Below are 16,124 nucleotides of genomic sequence, written 5' to 3' on the forward strand. Positions count from 1 at the left end.
TGTAAACAAACTACGGTGAGTTCAAGGACCGCCAAAATTAGTAGGACAAAACGGCGCTTGCCAAATACTCGAATCAGTGAAGCATGTTTATTACAAACAGTGTGCTTTATAACAATTAGGGAGGTTTGTGTCATGTTTGTCCTCCTACAGAAACCATATTAAAACAAAAAATAGATTGTTTTCCCCTCATCTTTTTCCATTTTTCATACATTTCTGAAAAAGCTCCAGAGAGCCACTAGGGCGGCACTAAAGAGCCGCATATGGCTCTAGAGCCGCGGGTTGCCGACCCCTGGGTTAGAGTGTCCGCCCTGAGATCGGTAGGTTGAGTTCAAACCTTGGCCGAGTCATACCAAAGACTATAAAAACGGGACCCATCACCTCCCTGCTTGGCACTCAGCATCAAGGGTTGGAATTGGGTGTTAAATCACCAAAATGATTCCCGAGCGTGGCCACCACTGCTGCTCACTGCTCCCCTCACCTGCCAGGGGATGGAAAAAGGGGGTGGGTCAAATGCAGGGGGTAATTTCACCACACACTATGACTATCAGTGGTACCTTAACTTGAACTTTTTAACTCTTCCAGGAAAGGCTCTGTACTTCATTATTAAATTTTGACTCGCTTCTGTTTTGTCAAGGCAGCAGGGGTCCGCAGCGTTTTCAGGCCTCGGACTCCCAGACTGACGGAGAGATGGAGCAGGCACCGCCTACTTACATTTTGTCAGGAAGTGGCAACAGGATTCAAAGAAAACTGGAGACAGCAAACAGTCTACAGCATACAATCCTCCAGCACTGACTGGAGGGCGAGGCAGGTATAAGTAGTAGCCACCAGGTGTGCCAGGCTGCCAATCAGGGACAGGTGAAGGAAACGAGCACTAAGGGAGACGTGCAGGAACTGGAGCCAAAATAAGAGCGCTGACAGGAAATAAAACACAAACACAGAGGAAAACTCAAATATAATCAAAATGTCAGTGACAAGCCTAATACACATATCCTGTTTAGATTATGTTTTTTAATGAAACTGTCCCAAAGGTACCTTGTTAATTGTGCAATATGAAGTATTCAAATAATACAGTATGGCTGGCAACTAGCATGCTCAACACCAGCTGGCAGCTGGGTTCGCTAATCACTTAGTGGCAACTCGAGCGCTACTCACTACCATTCTTCAAGAATATCGTGAAATGATATACATATTCTAGTTCATATTCACTGCCATTTGTAGGCTACACAACAGTGTACTGGAAGGTTGATGTGTATATAAGACATTTGTGGAAAAATGTATGTTTAGAAAACAATCTTGCCTTCTTCCAAATGTGCTCCAATTTGGAATTTGAGACTTTAATGATGTACTTTGCTTCAGTTAGGTCAGTGGTTCTCAAGCTTTTTTCAGTGATGTACCCCCTGTGAACATTTTTTTAATTCAAGTACCGTATTTTTCGGACTATAAGTCGCAGTTTTTTTCATAGTTTGGCCGGGCTCCAGTGCGACTTGTGTATGTTTTTTCCTTCTTTATTATGCATTTTCGGCAGGTGCGACTTATACTCCGGTGCGACTTATACTCCGAAAAATACGGTACCCCCTAATCAGAGCAAAGCATTTTTGGTTGAAAAAAAGAGATAAAGAAGTAAAATACAGCACTATGTCATCAGTTTCTGATCAGTGGCCTATTGGTTGTATAACAGTGCAAAATATTGCTCATTTGTTGTGGTCAATCTTGAACTATTTGGAAAAAAATATATAAAAATAACTAAAAACTTGTTGAAAAATAAACAAGTGATTCAATTATAAATAAAGATTTCTACACATAGAAGTAATCATCAACTTAAAGTGCCCTCTTTGGGGTTTGTAATGGAGATCCATTTGGATTCATGAACTGAATTCTAAACATTTCTTCACAAAAAAAAGAAATCTTTAACATCAATATTTATGGAACATGTCCACAAAAAATCTAGCTGTCAACACTGAATATTGCATTGTTGCATTTCTTTTCACAGTTCTTTTTGACAGACATTTTTAAAACATCTCAGGTACCCCTTGGCATACCGTCAAGTACCCCCAGGGGTACGCGTACCCCCATTTGAGAACCACTGAGTTAGGTCAGCAGATATCCCAATAAATTTGCGCAAGTCTTCCCTTTTTATAGTCAATTAGTTCTTTATTTTTCTCTATCCTCTTGTTGTGGGGCAGACTGTCTCATACATGCACATGCATGCTAAAATCCTCTGGAGTTGCCATTTGTAATACAAAGTAGCGTCGAGGTCTCACTTATGTCTGTCAGCGCTAACTACTACAATATGGCTGACGACGTGGAGACACAGTCCAAGGGGCTTGGCCTGGAGGAGGGCTTCGACACGCAAATAAGACCGTCCACAAAACGGCACATTCTGAAGAACAAGCGGCTTGAAGATGGTCTGTAAAACAAAATCTATGCAAATTTTGGACCAAAGCACCGTCATTACATGCTATGTAGACTTCAAGGAAGTAAAATCATAATTTCACCACTTTAAAGGGGTGTGTCGGTGCACGGCTGTAGTGTCGCGGGAGTACTTCCCGTTGTGAATAATTGTTATAAGACAGGGCATGGTTGCTGAAGTTATGTTTATTGTAAACATATATGCTGAACTTTGTTCCTCTGTATATAAATAGTCCTTGTGTGTGAGTATTTTACTTACCTGTTTCTCGCCCTATTATTTATGTTAAAGGGGAACTGCAGTTTTTTTTTGGAATTGTGCCTATCATTCACATCCTTACACACTAACAAATAACCCAATTTGAACCCAACTGCTGGTTCAGAAAAGGACAACCCCCTTATTTGAGTTATTTTAACTTAACATTTTGGGTTAATTTTTTTCAACCCAACTTTTGGGTTGAATTATTTAACCAAAAAGTTGAGTTATGATAACTTAATGTTGGGTTATTCCCAACCAAACTATTGGGTTGAATCATTTAACCAAAAAGTTGAGTTATGATAACTTAATGTTGGGTTATTCCCATCCAAACTATTGGATTAAATTATTTAACCCAAAAGTGGTTGATTCATAACCAAACTATTGGGTTGAATTTATTTAACACAAAAGCTGAGTTATGCTCACTACAATGTTGGGTTATTCCAAACCCAACTATTGGGTTGCACAATTTAGCGCTCCTTGACCCAATAGTTGGTTAAAAAATATATATTTTACTGCTCCTTCCCAACTACTGATCAAAATTATTTTTATCCCATTAAATTATACTCAAAAGCAAGGTATGAGTGACATTTTTTTTTTTTAAGAATTGCCGTGTATGGTCATAGTTGTCACGGCGGGGTCGCATTTTACTTCGTGGATCGTTCTCCCAGGATGCAGACGGGACTCCGGAGGCAAGGTGCAGATAAGGAAAAGATTTATTGTCCATAAATCATGAGGGATACAAACAAAAGTGCACCAGCGTGCCGGGAAGCTAACGGAATATCAAACAAGAAATGTAAACATGTAAACAGGAAAACAAAAAAGCGAAACTTAGCTCAGGAATCAAATTAGTTGCCGTCGTAACTGTTGTGTGGAAGGAAATAAGAAAGCCACACTCAGTGTGGCTAAAAGCAGGGAATAAGAAGCTCTCTGATTAGTGCCCAGGAGCAGGTGAGTGTCCCGAACACTAATCAGAGGCAGATGAAAACAATCTGCAGTCATGGCAACTAAAACACAAACCCAGGGGTGCTCAAAATAAGAACTGAGGGAGTCAAAAACTAAACAAACATGACGGATCATGACATTAGTAGTTCTATACAGCATGCTCAAATATTTTCATGTGCAGAAGATGTGTGATTGTAAATAATGTTAATGAGATTAATCCACAATAAAATTCCTTTCTAAGAAAAAATTACCTTTTTAATTAAAAAAAGCCTTTTTCCCAAAAATGCGTTACTCATTGAAAAACAACCCAAAAATGGTTCATAGTTTTGAAAACCCAGAAATTTAGTTAAAATAATACCCTTATAACCCAAAAAAATTGATTGCTCTTCATAAAAATAACTCAAAAATTTAACCCAACACTCACAACTCATAAATTGGGTTATCAAAATAACCCAGCATTTTTAGTGTGTATGAAAGACATGAACATACATTTTTTTAAGATTCAAAAGATAAACGCTTGCAAGACATGACGAATGGGAGTCCCCATGTTGCCTTCAAAGTGTTCGCTCTTACAATAATAATGTCGCTTCAGCTTGGTAATTATACAGGTTACAGAACGTAAATTAAGTATTGTAGGCCGTTTTTGGATGCATTTTAGATAGATTTATAAATAATATAAATGGGTTGTACTTGTATAGCTCTTTTCTACCTTCAAGGTACTCAAAGCGCTTTGACACTACTTCCACATTTACCCATTCACACACACATTCTCACACTGATGGAGGGAGCTGCCATGCAAGGCGCTAACCAGCACCCATCAGGAGCAAGGGTGAAGTGTCTTGCTCAGGACACAACGGACATGACGAGGTTGGTACTAGGTGGGGATTGAACTAGGGACCCTCGGGTCGCGCACGGCCATTCTTCCACTGCGCCACGCCGTCCCTATTTAGAGGCAAAATGGATTGCTTCCATTAGAAGCATTGCTAGTCACCTAGAACGAGCTGATTATTACAAATTAGAATGCAACAAAAAAACATGTGTTCTTGTCTCTTATAAGGATTGTGAACGATAGGCAAAATAAAATAAAAACTGTCTTTTGTGTAACGATTCTCACGTCTGTGCCTTTACTTTAACTATCATGTTAGAGCAAGGGTGTCAAACTCATTTTAGCTCAGGGGCCGCATGGATGAAAATATACTCCCAAATGGGCCTGACTGGTAAAATCATGGCATGATAACTTAAAAATGAAGACAACTTTAGATTGTTTTCTTTGTTTTACTTTGGCAAAAAAAACAAAAAACAAGCACATTCTAAAAAATGTAAATATCACAAATAATTATTTTTGACAAAACTCTTCAAGTTACTTGAAAGTTCTGAGTAAAAATGTGGTGCAGTTTTAAAAACACAACAAAGGATACAAAGCCAATACAACTTTAAAAGTCAGAGCCAAGCAGGGTTTGAGCAAAATACTAAAAAGATCATATATACTAAAAACTCTTCTAGGTATCAAATACGCTTTGTGTATGTCGCGGCCTGTGAGGAACTCTCATGGCAGTATTTGAGACCCCAAAATGCAGGAACCAGGAGAATGGAGAGCGGGTAAGATGATTTTAATATACACCAGGCGGCCAAAACGGAATGGACTTTAAAAATGTTTTACTGAATGAGACACCCAGAATGTACTGTACATGAAAATAAAGAAATTGGGTTTTACAATTTTTACTATGAACGATAAAACACTGAATATTGACAACATATGAACGTCACACCCCCTCTCGATCGACATTATTTACAATCAAGCGGAACACAACGGAAATGCAACAAACACAGTGAAATATGCGAAGGGTAAAAAAAAAAAACCCTATACAATCTGATTGATTGATTGATTGAAACTTTTATTAGTAGATTGCACAGTGAAGTACATATTCCGTACAATTGACCACTAAATGGTAACACCCGAATAAGTTTTTCAACTTGTTTAAGTCGGGGTCCACTTAAATTGATTCATGATACAGATATATACTATTTTCATAATACAGTCATCACACAAGATAATCATCACAGTATATAAATTAAATTATTTACATTATTTACAATCCGGGGTGTGGGATCTGGAGGGGAAAGGGGGGGTGGTTAAGTTTGGTTGGTATCAACACTTCAGTCATCAACAATTGCATCATCAGAGAAATTCACATTGGAACAGTGTAGGTCTGACTTGGTACATATGTACAGCAAGTATTGGACACAGAGAGAGAGATCAGAATTTATAAGAAAAAGTGACTACATTTGATTGTTTACATTTGATTATTTACAATCCGATATATCACTAAACTTTAGAACTTTGTTGAAAAAAAACCTTCCGCGTCTGTCCCTGACACCCACATTTCAGGCTGGCCGCTCTAGAAACGCTCTATGGAAACTCTCCCCACCCACACTGCTTGGTGCCTCGTCTGAGCTGCTGTAACGTAGATTACCATAGTAACTAATTAGATTACCATAGTAACTAATTAGATGACCATAGTAACTAGTATATCATGCAAAAGCGCAGATTCCAACCATTGAAATACTTTGTATAGTTGAAGACTTACGGTCATTAGAAAACATCACTGCACATCATAATGGCAGCTACACTTTCCATCTTAAAGAACTAAAAAAATTATTTGGTATTGTCCGGCGGGCCAGACTGAAAAGCTTAACGGGCCGCATGTGGCCCCCGGGCCTTAATTTGCCCAGGTCTGATATACACAAAGAGAAAATGAAGCAGTCGTGCATGTATGATCCACAAACATAAATCAATCCTCGAGCCCTAAGGAGCGCGCGAGACAGGCATAAATAGAAACATGCTGATTAGCACCAGGTGTGGACCGGCTGCCAATCAACAGCAGGTGAGGGGAAAACAGCGCTCAGCGGGACAAGCAAGAAATAGAACCAAAATAAGAGCACTGATAGAAAATAAACACAAAACAAGGAAGCACAAACCGAAATGAAGTGACAGATCGTCACAGCGGCCATCTGTTTTTTCATTTGGATTCGAAAAATGATTCAACATAAAAATAAATGTTCCCCATTTTTTGATTTGATGATAGAAAACAAAAAACGGAAAATGTGTTTGAAAATCAAGAATTAAAACAACACGTGGAAAACTATTTTCTCTATTCCCGTTATTGTTTGGAGATATGGTCGACTGCACATCCGCAGTGTCTCTTTTCTCTATCCTCGTCTGTGAGTGACAACAACAGAAAAAAAGAGTGAGGTACAAAGACCCGTTTGCCTGCTGGATAGAGAACCAATAGAATGTGTCACTTTCCATGTCTCTGGACATTAGACAAATGGAAGGGAATTCTTGTTTGTTTTGACGACACTGACACCATTCTTTGTCGTTGTCTTCTTCTGTTGTTTCGAGTCACTCACAGACCAGGACTGCTCATGTCTAATCCACAGGAATAAAGAAAAGAGGTTTCCACAATCCTTTTTGTTTTTTTGTTTTTTATTATCAAACCAAAAAACGGAGAAAGTTGATTTTATGTTAAAATATTTTTCTATTCCAAACAAAAGAATATTGAGTTTGAGTTTTAGTTTAACGTCAACATTTCTCATTTTGGGGCAATGAGGGTGACAAAGCACGATGTGTTTCATTTATGTCACGGAGGAGGAGCCGCAGCCCCGCTTTAGTGTGTACTTCTTGCTTGGCCCCACTATGAACCGTTTGCTTGCCTCACATAATTGCTATTGCCACATCCAGTGGATTTATTCAGAACATTTTCTTTCATGAAAAATGACAGCTCCTTTTTGTACTTCGCAAACTCATCCTGCAGACCAAGGGCTGGGTTTAACCTGTTCGCGGGCCTGATCCGGCCCGGGGCCCGTACATTTGACACACCTGGCTTAGAGCAACAGCAATAAGAATTGTCACCTACACTTTTATCACTCTGGAATAATTATAATAAAGAATGTCACTTAATTTTAATTACTTTTTTCACATATACACTCACTGTACAAACACATATACACATTCTGTACATATACAAGTACATGTTCATACTTACACTCATGCACATAATCACGTTTCATCAAACATATATTAACGTTGTTGCCCTAGAGTAAACTGGGTATAACACATGGCACACGGACAAAGCTTAACCTATTGTTACTATAACAATCTACAAGGTTAATGTAGGTTGCTTCTCTTTCTCCCCCTCCATTTTTCTGCATTCTTTCGTATCTCAAGTTATCATTACATATATGTATTGTTGCAATTGAACAACTGTATTGTTGATAATAAAGGTAAAGTATTGGTATTGTTCATTATCAATAGCGCTATTTCTATTGGTATTTGAATTGCTCCATTTGTAATGTAATAATGCTCATTGCCATTTCTGTATTATTTTTTATTTTAGCTAACTGCTTATTTGCTATTACTTTTACCATCATATTTGTACATGTCATATTTGCTGATGTTGCTCTATTGTTGTTGTTGTTGTTGTTGTTGTTGTTGTTTGCTGTTGTTATTTTTGTCTCTCTGTCTAATCCCCCTCTGGTCCCCACAATTTCCCCCTCTGTCTTCTTTTTTTTTCTCTTTCTATCCCCTCCTGCTCCGGCCCGGCTGCACTAAATGATAAAATAAATACATTTAATAAAGTCAAATACAAATAAGGCAACAAGAGAAGTATCCTACACTTCTCTTTTGTAAAGTAAATGTGTACAGCCGATATGGGCATCTACATCAACTATATGATTTGCCTGAGAAGCTGGACAGGACAAAAAAACAAACAAAAAAAACCCAAAAAATTAATTACTTTTGTAGCATGGTACATATGTTAAATGCAGTCATCGGATCGTGGTTTCTTATTCTAATTTCAGTTATGACTTAACAGTCAACAATAACTATACTTCAAACAAGGGTAATTAGAATAATACACAAAGTGTGCTGCTTTGAACCTACCAATCCATTATTCATAAGTTCTAATGTGTTAAAATTTTCAGATTTGTGTTTTTAAAAACAATGGAAATTGTGTTTCGAGTAAAGAACAACAGCCTTCCAGCTTGTATTCTTAGGTTATTTAAATTAAGAGGAGAAAACTATAATTTACGGGGGATATTGATTTTTGAAATATGTAAATTAAGAACGAATATAAAATACAAATATATTTCAGTTTTAGGAGCTAAATTGAGTGACAGCGGAGTTCATACTCCAACAGGCTCCTTCAGCTTCATTCCCACTGTTCGATTCAAGAACTCCTTCATTCCGCACTCCATCCAGCTGTATAATCACTCGCCATACAGCAATAGATGATATCTGTCTATTACCTGACACCTTCTATGTTAGCTACTTCTCTTTGTTTTTAATATCTATTTTCTATTTTCTGCTCGATTTACTCTCTATTTTATGCCGCACCTGTCACATATACTGTAATATTCCATCCATCCATTTTCTACCGCTTATTCCTTTTGGGGTCGCGGGGGGCGCTGGAGCCTATCTCAGCTACAATCGGGCGGAAGGCGGGGTACACCCTGGCCAACACAGATAGACAGACAACATTCACACTCACATTCACACACTAGGGCCAATTTAGTGTTGCCAATCAACCTATCCCCAGGTGCATGTCTTTGGAAGTGGGAGGAAGCCGGAGTACCCGGAAGGAACCCACGCAGTCACGGGGAGAACATGCAAACTCCACACAGAAAGATCCCGAGCCCGGGATTGAACCCAAGACTACTCAGGACCTTCGTATTGTGAGGCAGATGCACTAACCCCTCTTCCACCGTGCTGCCCTACTGTAATATTGTACATGGTAATTGTTATATATTGTATATATGATATAGACATAATATATCAGTATATATAATATACTGTACACATATTATGTAAATATTACGTATATGAGTTATATTTTATATCGCTATATTTAGTCTATTTATACCTGTATTGTCCTTTCCATCCTTATACTTTCCATCATTGTAACTGAGCTACTGTGTGGAACAATTTCCCTTGTGGATCATTAAAGTTTGTCTAAGTCTAAGTCTAAATGGTGGAACAAGCTCAGTGATGAGTTGAAGACATGTAGTTATTTGTTAAGGTTTAAAAAAGCCTTGAAAGGTGAAATAATGGAAAATTCTAAAATATAGCAACGATAACTTTCATCCCATTGATTTTTTGAACGTTGATGTTCCAGGCAATCTAATCTTTAGTGAATGTTTAGGATAGGCAAATATAAGCCTTGGCTTCAGCCTATTCCTTTCTTGGTCATTCTTTTTCTTTTTGTGTGTGTATGTGTATGATTGTTAATATGTACAATCTGTGCTGTTAAATTGATCACACAAAATGATTGATTATATGACCGAAATAAACTCATTTTATTGCATTTCAACAGTGTCAGAAGTAGGTGACTCAAGACTTGACTCGACCGGTTTCCTACCTACTCGAGACTTGACCGGTCTTGTCTTGAAACTTGGCTTGACTTGGAATTGAATACTTGATACTTGCAACACATTGCCTTACTCCCATCACTGGTATTCAAAACCGTTTGATCGACAAACACAATTGAAAATGACCATTCATTTGAACATCAGAAATATAATTTAATGATAAGAAATACTTTGCAGTCATCTACAAGTTGGATTACACAGTTGAATGTCAAACAAGGATGAAAGTGCCATGTGATTTCTAAAGAAATGTTCACCATTTCCTGCTAACGTTTATTAGTGCCAAACTGGTATTCAAATAGTCCTTGAGAGCCTATCCAACCAACCACATGACTATTTCAACCCTATTCAAGTGAGTCTTCTACAAAACAGACATATAAAACTGTGCAACTTAAATCCAGTGTCATTTCAAATGACCATATATATTTAAATAAAAATTATAAATACAAAAAAATACTCAAATTGATTAAATTATTCTATTTCATCATTACAGGGATTCTATTTACCGTCGGCAGTAAAAGTCCACTTTTTTGTCATAAATGAACAAAGACTGTACATAAACACAAAGTGGAAGACAAGCAGCACTTAGTTCATAGAAACGTTAGCATTGTAACTGGAGCTCAAATTGTAAACTAACTTTCAAGTATCAGGTTGCAGTCGCTGAGATCTTTCATTTTACAATACAATAACTTACAATACATTGTGTGTTTCAATAAATAATAGAGAGCCGTTCAACAATAGATAACAAATCATATAAAAAGTGTTCTGTTATAAATAGAATAAATAATAAGACATTAAATAAATAAAAAACTGTATGAATAGCTTAAAAATAAACTTAGAGCTCAGTAGTCCTTTCTTCCAAAATGACTGTGGGGTTGACGTCACTACCACGTGAGGGGGACGTGCTGGAGTTGGACCCCGTGTCGCTGACGTCCGGCACATAAAAAGACGCCACCGGGCAGGGCCCCTGGACGTTATTGCACACAAGCCTCTGCAGGGATGCCGTGTTGACGATGTCAAATCCTACGCTGCCTCCAAAGGTGCTGGGCTTCCAGTATTCTGGAGAGCAGATGGGGTTTCCCATCAAGCCCTTGAGTGAAAAAGGGGCCCCCATCTCCACCATGGTCTCCCCAAAGATAGCATTCTCGCGGGGTTTTTCCACCAGCAGGCCCGGGTAGAGCTCCACAGCGTCAACGTCGCCGTACATCTCCTCCAGCACTGCGGCCATTTCTTTTTCTCCTAATGAAGGAGGAAACGGGTTTTAGTTTTTAATCAGTCTATTTTTAGACTGAGTACAAAGGATACATATTTCTATTCACTCTCTTCCTGAAATCTCTGGCGCTATTAGGTGTTTTGTTTTTTTCGAATATCTTGATAAATACTCTACACTTTCCACTTGGGAGCAAGACTTCTTGTTTTTGTTTAAATCTTGTTTATCTTTGCTGACAATCTGCTTATACAAGTATAACATGAGATAAACATCTGGGTTATAAACCATTGCAAATAATTCATAAATCCTTTAAAGGTAGCGCTGAAAAAAAAAAACTTCCCCCCCTAATTTGTAACATTTTCATGAAACTATTTTATATGTGGAGCAATGATGTCACATTTCCCAAGTAACTTCCTGTTACTTTAGTATTGTTATGGGGACATTCAATTTTAATTATCTAAATTTCAAATTTGAAATAATTTTATTCCTCAAATTTCTCAATAAACCTAAGTTTTTTTTAAATTTTTTATTTGGAGCCTTTTGAAAGCCTTTTGATCAGATAATGTCGCCAGTTTAAAATGAGGGAAATTACTTATGTTATGCAAATGTATACTAATTGACAACTATGGCCCCTTTTGATTAAAAGGCCTTCAAAGTGTTAAAAAAAAACATTGCATGTTAAGTGTTTTTTGTTTAGGGCTGAAGCTGATTGAAACAATTAAGGAAAAACAAAAAGTGATCAAAAAATATGAATCCAAAATGTTTTATGTCCTGTTGGGTTTTGGGGTTTTGTGGTATAACTGCCAGTGTTTTGTACATCTGTGAAAGAATTGGTCATTGACATTTTTTAATTCAACATACATTTTTGTTTTTAGGAAAAATCATTTATAATGGAGTTACACAGCAAAAATATTGGGCAAAAATGTACTCCACTGAGGGTTAAACAAAACGGTATCAAGTGTTGCATTTTTATTTACCTATTCATTATTTATTAATATATATAATGATGTGTGTATGCTTTATTTATATTACAGTCACAAACATCTACAAACTGTTAACTCAACTATTACACATCTGTATTGTTCGGCAAGTAGTGTACAATTACACAGGAAGTGAACATGTGTATCATTGATTGCTGTGATACGGAAAAGCGGCAGAATTAAATAAGCTTGGCTTCTTCCTACTTCGTTTTGAATGTTCTTTTGAGACTGACCCCAATGTAACCTTGCAAGCGGCAAAATAAACTACACTTTAAACATTTTCATTGTAAATTCACAGCACATTACTGGCTAATAAGTGCATTACTTTCACAGCAACGTTTACAGTAATTTACTTGGAAATCCCCTTTGTAGTAATTTACTGTAACTGCAGATGTGTGTGCCATAAAGTTACAACTAAATGCTGTAACTTCACTGTTGTAACTGTATAGTTGATTACAACAGCTATATGCTGTAACTCCACAATTGTCGACAGAACTCCTGTAGAGACAAATCAATTTGAATTTACAGTAATTTGTTGTGATATTACAAAGGTCTATGATTACAGTAATAATTGCTGTTCAATATAAGGGTATTGTAATTTTGTACATTCATTTGTTGTAATGTTACAGTGAACTTTGATTACAGTATTTTACTGTGGAAAAATACTTTTAAATTCCGTGAAGTTCTGGTAAATGTTTACAGTGTACACTAAATATAAGAGTACTGTAACTATGCTCGAATTGCGATACTATTGGTACTTCTGGTATCATTGCTCTTCTGCTACTATTGATACTACTTCCATATAACTTTAAGCATTACAAAATGATTAGTATAATGTTATCTCACCTGTCAGGTCTTCAAAAGACGTGTATGGACTCATGGAAAATCTTTTCCTGTAGGCGTTCAGAGACTGATAACGCATTTTTCTGCTGTCCTCCATGGATTTAATGGTCACATACATAATTGGTGCAGGGACATTCCGGCCACCAGCAACCTAAAAAAAAATACCAGAAAAATATGTTATGAATATACATGAAGCATAATAAGTAGTGTGTCGTAAAAAAACAACTTACCCGCCCAGCTATTTGCTTAGTGAAGGAGTCCACTAAGTTGGCAATCCCATGCTTTGTCACGACCGACGTGTTGAAGACGAACTCTTTGTAGTTGTAGTCTTTCTCCTCAATGCGGAAGGTATCGGGCATCAGGGGGTGCCAGTGGTACAGGGTGTTGAACTCGGATGCAATGCGGTTCTGGTACTGGAAACGCTGGCTAAACAACAGCTCGGGATCGAACTTGAGCTTGAAGTTATAGCCACTCAGGTGCTGCACGTAGTCCTCAATCACGATCTTGATGGTTTCTCCTGCATATCAAAATCCTATTCAGTTGGTTTGTCAAAGTACAACATTTGTCAAGTGGATGACAGTGATGGAGCATTTCCTCTTTTTGAAGTAAATCCTGTTTCGAAATGTGGAGGTAAAATGTAATGCAGAACTTCCACTTTCCACTCTTTTCCACAGTCGGGGACATTTGTGTTTTGCATGACAGGGTTTTTTTCTGGACGTGTGCAACCAAAAACAAATGCACTGCGGAAAGATGTGCTTTTCCTATTAGAACTCTAAAAAGATCTGTAGATTTTACAGTAAAAAAATGGCAGTTCAAGTGGCATTCACAGTGGTTTTAAAGTGCATTGCTGTAAACGTTACAGTGACATTCTGGTGACTGAGCTGCTAGTTTGTTGGGGGTTTTTTTTACCGTAAAATCAACAATCTTTGTTTTTAGAATGCATTATTGTAAATAGAAAAACTGTACCACTTTAATTTTTACCGTTTAATTCTGGCAACTGCGCTGTCAGTTTTTTGTTTTTTTTTACCAGAAAATCATGGTCGTTGTTTTTACAGAGCATTGCTTTAAATGGAAAAACGGTACCACCGTTGTTTTTACTGTGAAATTTACGATCATTATTTTTACAGTGCATAACCGTAAATGGAAAAATTAGACCACTTTTATTTTTATCGTAAAATTCTGCCGACTAATTTGACAGGTTTTTTTTAACCGTAAAATCTACTGTCATTGTTTTTACAGTGCATTACTGTAAATTGAAAAACGCTACCACTGTTATTTTTACGGTAAACATATGTCGACTGAGCTGCCATTTTTTAAACCAAAATCTATGGTCGTTCCTTCTACATAAGTGAATTAGTGAAGTGCATTATATTTATATAGCGCTTTTCTCATGTGACTCAAAGCGCTTTTCATTGTGAAACCCATCATCTAAATTACATTTTTTTAAACCAGTGTGGGTGGCACTGGGAGCAGGTGGGTAAAGTGTCTTGCCCAAGGACACAACGGCAGTGACTAGGATGGCGGAAGCGCGGATCAAACCTGCAACCCTGAAGTTGCTGGCACGGCCGCTCTACCAACCGAGCTATAGCGCCCCATATACACATAGCTTTAATGTAAATGGAAAAAACATTACCACTGTTATTTTTATGGTAACATTTTGACGAATGAACGACCATTTTTTTTACTATCAAATCTACTGACATTTTTTTTACAATGTAACACTGAGTACAGGTTATATTACTAACAATAACCTAATATATCATTGCACATACGCTACTACCAGTCTATTACGATACTCACCAATCAGAATGAGCCGTGCGGTCTGAAAGAGTCTTTCGTCGTTCCAGTCAGGATGGACCTCCTTCAAGATGTCGCACACCCGGTTGTGTTCCCGGAGCCATATGGTGGCGTACATCATGAGTCCGGGGACCAGTCCGAATGCTTCGTGTCCGACGGCAAAGCGGTGAGAGTCAGGGACATGAGGAGGGTAGTGCATATCAGCACCCACTTCCTTTACAGTTGGGGGGTACATCTCTCCATCCAGCATCTGCGCAGGCAAATATGTGAGACGCCTGTGTCGTCCCAAAGGGATTGTAATGCCACACAAACGCCACATGTACCTGATGCTTAAGTTTGCCGTCTTTTAAGAGCCTCAGCTTGTACTGCCTCTCCAGGCCGTCTCCGTAAACGTGACTGAGGTCCACCTGAAGCATCACACCACAGCAAAAGTACATAAATATCAAACAAGATGCATCCTCGAGAGAAAAGAACATTGCTGTCCACTTACCCCGTGACCTTTGGCCTGCGTGAAGGCGGGGCCTCTCTTCATGTCCGATTTGAAGAACTGGTGCGTAAAGTGCTGAGCGAAGAACGCAAACATCAGGCTGCTGCCCTGCGGGTCAGGGATGAACTGTCGTCTCATCAGGAGTTTCTCAGCAAGAAGCTTGGCATCAGGTAGCTCCTTTTTACCTGGATGAGCAATTACAACATCCAACCAGTTAAAAAGCAGCCTTCAAAGGTTGAACCCTATCCTGTAATGCAGGGATATTCAACTAAATTGTTTTAGGGCCATATTTCCAAAAAGCTAAAGACCGACTTGTCCAGTCACCACTAGTCTTATTTTGTATATTCCGGAGAACCGGAGATCTCTACAGTAGCCATTTGATTTTAGTGAATTTATTTTGTCAGATACAGAAGCGCTCTGCCGTTTTTAAGGACCTTCTGCAAAAAAAAGCTAGGCAAAGATCATCTCCATGACAGCCCTCTTGTGGTTTTAAGAATCTGCTGAGAAATTTGAGTCTTTCACAAGTTTTTTGAACTGAACTCGTTGGCCACCAGTTGAATAGCCCAAATGATGACTAAAAGAGGACCTGAGCTAGAACCTTGAGGAACACCACTAGTGTAACTAAAGAAGGTGAAACAAATGACTACTGACTGCATCTGACGAAAATGAGGTACAGCGACACCTTTGTTACACACACCACCTTATAAATAAAAAATGCCAAAAAGGAGAAGATAGTTAATAACTGTAGCGCGGTTCCATCTACACTTCGTAAACTTT

The 16,124-nt window shown here is 38.2% G+C and overlaps 1 protein-coding gene across 1 annotated transcript in view; it reads right to left on the reverse strand.

The window, feature by feature from the left end:
• Positions 1-9,974: 9,974 nt before the first annotated feature.
• The window catches only part of ptgs2b (prostaglandin-endoperoxide synthase 2b), an 87,759-nt gene continuing 81,609 nt past the window's right edge, over positions 9,975-16,124 (reverse strand). Inside the window, exons 6-11 of the mRNA XM_061975790.2 lie at positions 15,351-15,532; positions 15,184-15,267; positions 14,864-15,110; positions 13,294-13,580; positions 13,067-13,214; positions 9,975-11,269 (exon numbers count right to left, since the gene is read on the reverse strand). Of these exons, the coding sequence (XP_061831774.2) occupies positions 10,866-11,269; positions 13,067-13,214; positions 13,294-13,580; positions 14,864-15,110; positions 15,184-15,267; positions 15,351-15,532 (1,352 nt within the window). The 3' untranslated portion in view covers positions 9,975-10,865. The remainder of the gene's footprint in view (positions 11,270-13,066; positions 13,215-13,293; positions 13,581-14,863; positions 15,111-15,183; positions 15,268-15,350; positions 15,533-16,124) is intronic.

Source organism: Nerophis lumbriciformis, linkage group LG14, assembly GCF_033978685.3.
Source record: "Nerophis lumbriciformis linkage group LG14, RoL_Nlum_v2.1, whole genome shotgun sequence".
Classification (NCBI taxonomy): domain Eukaryota; kingdom Metazoa; phylum Chordata; class Actinopteri; order Syngnathiformes; family Syngnathidae; genus Nerophis; species Nerophis lumbriciformis.